Source organism: Tasmannia lanceolata, unplaced genomic scaffold, assembly GCF_043159265.1.
Source record: "Tasmannia lanceolata isolate RefF3 unplaced genomic scaffold, GAP_Taslan_0.1 ptg000006l, whole genome shotgun sequence".
In the NCBI taxonomy this organism is placed as follows: Eukaryota; Viridiplantae; Streptophyta; class Magnoliopsida; order Canellales; family Winteraceae; genus Tasmannia; species Tasmannia lanceolata.
The window spans coordinates 6,490,830-6,497,092 of NW_027518683.1; the positions used below are offsets into that span (position 1 = coordinate 6,490,830).

The window sequence follows — 6,263 nt, forward strand, 5'->3', positions numbered from 1 at the left end:
AATTCTATTTTATTTAGTATAAGCATACATGTGAATTGATTTGGATTCCAAACCTTTATTTGGATCTACTAGTGGGGCAACAATCGGGCTTAATTGGATCTACTATTGGGATCAAATAAACCCACACAGGTATTTGGATTCAATAGGGTGTCCAAGTCCTTATAAGCCCATCCACATACATTCACTTTTCCGATGTTGGATCTTTGCTTCAAGTGGAACCCCCAACAATCAACAGCCTTGATTAGATAAATCTAAATCAAGCTTGCAAGTGGTAGATCCGAAAATTTTTATTGACGGGCAAGTGGCTCAGAAAAGAAAGAATTTGTCTCTTGATGTTACACGTTTCATTCTGAACCCAAATGTAGGTGATGAAGGTGGTCAATAGGGAAGGCGAAGGTTAAGCCTCCTTAACCACACCGAGTGAAGAACCATGTGAGTCACATCGTAGCTCTTCGCAGGTCGATTGATTACAAAGTGTCTCCGTGCTTGCATGACCCTCCTCTGCAACATTAGATATCTACGTCCCGTTATTCCTTGCAAGATCACCTTAATGTCCGGTATCCGATCGATCGATATTTGAATGGAAAATTTGCTCCAATCAAGTATGTCACTAAATGGGAGCACATAGTGATCAGAAATGATCACAGGGACACAACCCGCATAGATCGATTCGACCACTCTGGGGCTTGCCACTTCGTACCCACTTGGGCACAAGCAAAACTTGCTATTTCCCATTAATTTAGTGTAATTGGCGCCTCTTGGGAGACGATCGTGAACCCGAATCTCATTATCTCTATCTTTCCAGTGGTAGAGTAGGATTTTTCTTATGTGGCCGTGGGACTTGCCTGCGAAGAAGGCGAAGATTGTTCGCTTCGAAGGCGATAGTCCGATTCCTGACATTGAAAGGTGTCCGAATTGGAGGTTGATTTCTGGCAATGTGACATCTCGTTCGGGCTGAAAACCTTCGGAGGTGTTGGCATTGCAGAGAACTTTGATGAAGTAGCGGTAGAGCTCAGGGCTAGCTCTTGAGACGTCGGGTGCCTGATTTCACGCATAGGAAATCTTCAGCCCTAAAAGCATTGCAGTTGTTGGGTCCTCACGTGAGGCAATAGCACTCATATATAAACCATGTGAAATAACCAATAGCTCTCATTTATTGCGATTAGAGTTGGTGTTATTTAATCATTAAGTGTTCAACAAGATAGACGTGAAAGAGAGAGAGTTAAAGAGTTTTGCCTACCCAGTCATGGCAAGAGAGCATGAAATGGTCGGCACCTTGGCTTCTGTTCCAATAAGGGTATTTATGAGAAACAACAGTAATGTAGTCAGTGAAGACCCTTTGTAGTCGGTCTCGAGAGAACCCAGCGACAGAGGTGATGGGCTTGTAAACGAACCCTATGACATTGGCCACGCTCAAAGGGACAAAAAATGCATGGGCTTCGTCCGGATCCCGGGCCACAAACGGACTCTTTCCGCTCTCCATCTCATCGATGAATTGACCTTCAGTCGAGTAAATGTTGTTGCAAGGCCCATCATGAACGAGAGGTGGATCACCTTCTTTGTAGGCCCACACCTTGAATTTCTTCTCCATCTCAATGTAGCTCCTGCTCTTAATTAATTTCATTCTCATCACTGTCAAATTATAGTTTTCAAGAACAAGAAATTGTTTGAAAGAGAGGCCCTCAATTTTTCTATTATTATTTTTAACAAAAAAAATTATGTGATATCGATATTCAGAATTACCTTTTGCTTACGAAAAGTAGAAATAACTTGAAATTTATATTAATTCACTAAAAAAGGAATTGGGAACTAAAGAGCCTAACTTGCAAAACTCAGAATTATAAATCAGGAATTCACATTTACGAAATCAATACTAGAAAGAAAATTCATAGAAAAACATTTGTTTTTATACAGTTTCCTTTTGATTGCTACGGATCACTATGAAGAAACCTATTCTTTTCTTATACCTTTAAGAAAAACATGTTTTATTTTTTTTTATTTTTGGGTTTTTGCTTAAATTTTTTGAAGATTTGCCGAGTTCAACGGACCCAAACGTGCGCCTGCTCCATGATCTTAATGTTCGCCTTTTCTCATATTTTCGAAGTTGAAAGTAGGTCTAGGTGTTTGGAAAATGAGAGTCTCTCTGTGGCATTACGTTCGGCGCTCTAATAATTTATATGGTTGGTGGGAACATTTTATATAAGGAATTGAGAGTATCATTTATCATATAGGTGTTGTCCATCCCTCCTCCTTGAAACTAGCCGCATGGCACTTGATACTTGCCCTACACATGCTTTTAGTGCACTAGGTTTTAATTTAAACCTATTTATCCGCTAGAGAAAACACGGTGACCTCTAACTATCATGGCTAGGCAGCAGTTTGGTGTTGTGTTGCCCCTATCATTGGCGTCGCTGCTATTGCCACTGTCAAACCAGAGTCCATGGTTACAATGACCACCACAACAAATTTTACTAAAAAGACCAAATAGCATTTTCTATACGTTCTTATGTACAATATATATGTACTTACACGGTTACACCCCATATGTACTTTGAACAACATTATCATTCACCTTTCCGTACTTAAAACACCGTTTCCTAAGAAAGCAGTCTCTTATATCTTATATCCTTCTTTTTTTTGAATGGTATCACTAGGTTTTTATAATAAAACCTAGTGATACACACTAAGGAATATGATATAAAAGAAGAGAAAAGAGTTTCAACACACTAGTGTAGATAAGTTATCTACACACTAGCTTAAAATAAAGTTGGGGCCACATTGTTTGGGTGATCCAAAGCATTCAGTTGATTGGCCCTCACATAGATAGGGTGTGCCCAAAAAATCAGCTCCATAGGATCATCCCAACTCTACGATTTGTGGAGGTAAAATGGACGTGTATAAACCTTCACAAATTTGTCCATTTCTTGCCTCCACTGTTCGAATGGTTAGAATGATCATATGGAGCTGATTTTTTGGGCACACCTATCTATATGAGGGCCCATCAACTGAATGCTTTTGGATCAGCCAAACAATGTGGCCACCACTGTGTTTTAAGCTAGTGTGCAGATAACTTATCTACAGTAGTGTGTAGAAACTCGTTCCTCATAAAAGAAAATAAATTTAGGGAGGTGATATTTTCACCCCCCGCATTACATGCACGCTCCCCTTTTAACTTGATTTGACATGAAAAGTGGGCAACTTTATGTAAATCACGTTTTAAGGGGAGCGTGCAAGTAATGCAGGGGGTGAAAACATCATCACCCTAAATTTATGGAGCATTAATTATTAAAGCCTCAACTGTACTTAGCTAATTTGACTCGCCCTCTGGGTACTTTATACTAGGGGTGTAAATAGATATTTGAAAATTCGATTATCGTCCGCATCCGAATCCGTTTAAAGTGAATATTATCCGAATCCGTTTCAAGCGGATATTATTTGAATCCGTTTATGAGATATCCGGCTCTTAGCGGATGTGAATCTGGTAAATGGTATATCCGATCCGTTTAATAACTGAATCCGAGAAGTACATCATTTTTATTTATTATAAATAATATCATTAATATTTATTTTTAGTAATGACACACTATCTTTTGTTTCTAAAAGAAAAGTGAATTTTCTTTTTAGAAAAAAAAAACAAAAACAAAAACAAAAAGTGTTTTGAGTGAGAAATTGAGTAATCTCTCATTTTAAGGGCATTCTTGGAGTTTGACCTGGCTTCTTTGTGAAGCAACAAATATGGGCTGTAGGATGAAAGAGACAAATTGATGATGGTGATTGAAAGAAGACGGTATAGCTTCTGGAGAGTTCTAAAATAAAAAGGCCATCTAGGTCATTGATGGTAATTGGACGGCTCAGATCAATTTTCCAACTTAGGGTTATATAAAAACCCAAAATGCAATTAAAAGAGAGGACTTCTAAGGTTTGCAAAGAGAAGCAAGAGAGGAGAAAGGAGGAGGTCGAGACACCATCTCCGGCATTCCTTGGTGTCCCCAACTCCACCAAAATCCACCGCCGCCCCTCTCTACCTTCTCATGGCCAGCTCCATCACCGCTAGTCACCTCCATCTCTAACCCAATCCCCATCTCCATCCCCATTTCCCTTCATCTTCCACCATCAGTACTCCCACTTCCCCTGTTAAAAATAGCCCAAACCCATTCCATCATATACACACAAAAAAGAAAGAAAGAAAAAACCCAAAGACCACTACCAACACCATCCATCCCCACCGCCCCTCTCTCTCTGCCTTTTTTTTTTAAAAGGAAGAAGAGGATCTCATATATTTTAGGGTTCGAGAGTTAATTTTGAGAAGAGAAGGTAGATGTCTGGTTTTAGAGTTTGGGAAATTCATTCGAGGAGTAAGAAGGACAAGAAAGATAAAGTACTGCAATAAAATGTTCAAATTTACAGGATAAAAGGGTACGGATAATATCCAAACTCGAACAATATCCGCTGGAATCGAATACGGTAATATATATTAAATATCCGTCAAATCCGAATCCGAATCCGAATTCAGATAGTGTATACTGTAATCGAATTCGGATCTAGCCATATCCGCTTCGAATTCGATCCGTTCACACCCCTACTTTATACAGCTAGCAAAGCCATATTTGCATAAAGCGAAATTCTCAGCCCCCCTTGTTTTGATATTTACAGCCCATTCCTATGTATGATAATTTCTCACATTACCAACAAGGCAACACGAGGCAAGTGGAATCTCAAAAGAAAGAGGGTGTTAATAATGTAGGCTCACTTGAGAAAGAAAAGTCATCGTGTCTGAATAAGACAAAAAATGGTGGGAGCCATATGGGCACCATGCGCTCTCTGCCGAATGACTTTGATAAATCACATGTGAACTGGGCAATGATATTTTACCCCTTCTATTTCCAAGCTATTTTGTTTGTCTTTTTATTAAGAAGGTTATGGTTAATTGCGATGAATATTATCATAAATAGAAGGTTCCTCTCAATACAAAATGAGTAGGCTTGGTTCAATGTATAACTTTTCCCATGTAAAAAAAGTAGGAAATTTTAGAAATATTATTCCTTTCCAAACCTTTCCAGAAAATTACTGCAATCCCAATGGTTAATTAAATTTGGTAACTCATGTCTCTCCTCTGCTTTAAGTTTCCAATAATTTCCTTCTAATTTTCTTTTGAATGAGGCATCGACAGAAATAACCCAACAAAACTTCATGGCAGATGATATTCTTGTAAGAAAAAAAATTGCAACTAAGATCATGGATAGTTTCTCTTAACTGATGAAATGCATAGGCGTTTCGATAGATAGCTCCTCTTGGGACGAATCTCTCTTCTTTCTGAGAAGTGTAATTTCGCCACATTATGGCACGCAAAATGGAGGCTCGAGCTTTCTCCAAACCCAATTCCATTTTCAAAGAAACATTACTTCCATTCCCACACACTTTCTCCTGCAAATAACCCAAAAGATGAAAAACAAAAGAGAATTAATTTCTAATAACTAACTTCATCCTTCAATTACACAAATTTAAGTACGTTTGATTTCTACTTACTCTAGCAACAGTGCTGGAACTAGTTTTGTTAGGGGATATATTGGAGGACACAATAGTGGTGGAATTAGTTTTGTTAGGGGAAATATTGAAGGATGGAAAAGGAGGCCTATTGGGGAAATCTTTTGAGATTGGTGAGAAAACTGGGGTTTGTAACCTTCCATGACTCATCTCTGTGTGATTTTCAGGAGATATGATGAAATTGTTATTGAGTTGGAAATAGGGTTGATGTAAGGGTTGGAAGAAGAGGAAGAAAACTAGGAGAGGAAGAAGGAGAAGCAAGAGTAAGAGAAGGAAAGACAAATGGACCAAGGATGCCATTTCACTTTTCTTGTGTCACACAGATTTCCCGAAAATGGACTACTAGACAGCCTTTTCTTAACAACGAGCATGTGCTTGTACGTTTATCCCACGGGGATAGGGATGGCAACGCGGCGGGTCAGGTCGGGGCTGGATGTTGCATTCCTGTCCCGTCCCGCTTCGGGATGGCGGGGAATCCCCACCCTCCCACGGGGAATATCTAATCCCCATCCCCACCCCTGCACCCTGCTGGGCAAAAATCCCCGCCCCATCACATCTCCCCATCACATCTTTAATAAGGCTCTGCTTGTTTTGGATTTTGACATTTTGAGAACCGATTGTGTGTCCAAAACAGATTATAGACTTTTAATTTAGCCTTATAGCCCCAATTGATTAGAAATTAGAATAGAAATATACCCGCGAGGGCAGAATTGGAATTT

At 39.4% G+C, this 6,263-nt stretch overlaps 1 protein-coding gene across 2 annotated transcripts; it reads right to left on the bottom strand.

Annotated features, from left to right (window-relative positions):
• Positions 1–259: 259 nt before the first annotated feature.
• LOC143879454 (putative glycosyltransferase At5g20260) lies at positions 260–5,903 on the bottom strand. Of its 2 annotated transcripts, XM_077381848.1 has the most exons (4): positions 5,527–5,903; positions 5,255–5,424; positions 1,241–1,604; positions 260–1,041 (listed from the first exon to the last, which is right to left on the bottom strand). In XM_077381848.1, the coding sequence occupies exons 1-4, from the start codon at positions 5,842–5,844 to the stop codon at positions 379–381; spliced, it is 1,515 nt and encodes a 504-aa protein (XP_077237963.1). In that variant the 5' UTR covers positions 5,845–5,903; the 3' UTR covers positions 260–378. The 2 variants fall into 2 exon arrangements, with proteins under 2 accessions (XP_077237963.1, XP_077237964.1); XM_077381849.1 differs by lacking the exon at positions 5,527–5,903 and having other exon boundaries at positions 1,241–1,609; positions 5,255–5,398.
• Positions 5,904–6,263: the final 360 nt, after the last annotated feature.

Coding starts and splice junctions, on each gene's coding strand:
- LOC143879454 (XM_077381848.1), bottom strand. CDS start 5,844: ATGGCATCCTTGGTCCATTTGTCTTTCCTTCTCTTACTCTTGCTTCTC. Junction 1,605..5,254: donor AACGCCTATGCATTTCATCA/GTTAAGAGAAAC, acceptor AATTAAGAGCAG/GAGCTACATTGAGATGGAGA. Junction 1,042..1,240: donor TGCTCTCTTGCCATGACTGG/GTAGGCAAAACT, acceptor GCGTGAAATCAG/GCACCCGACGTCTCAAGAGC.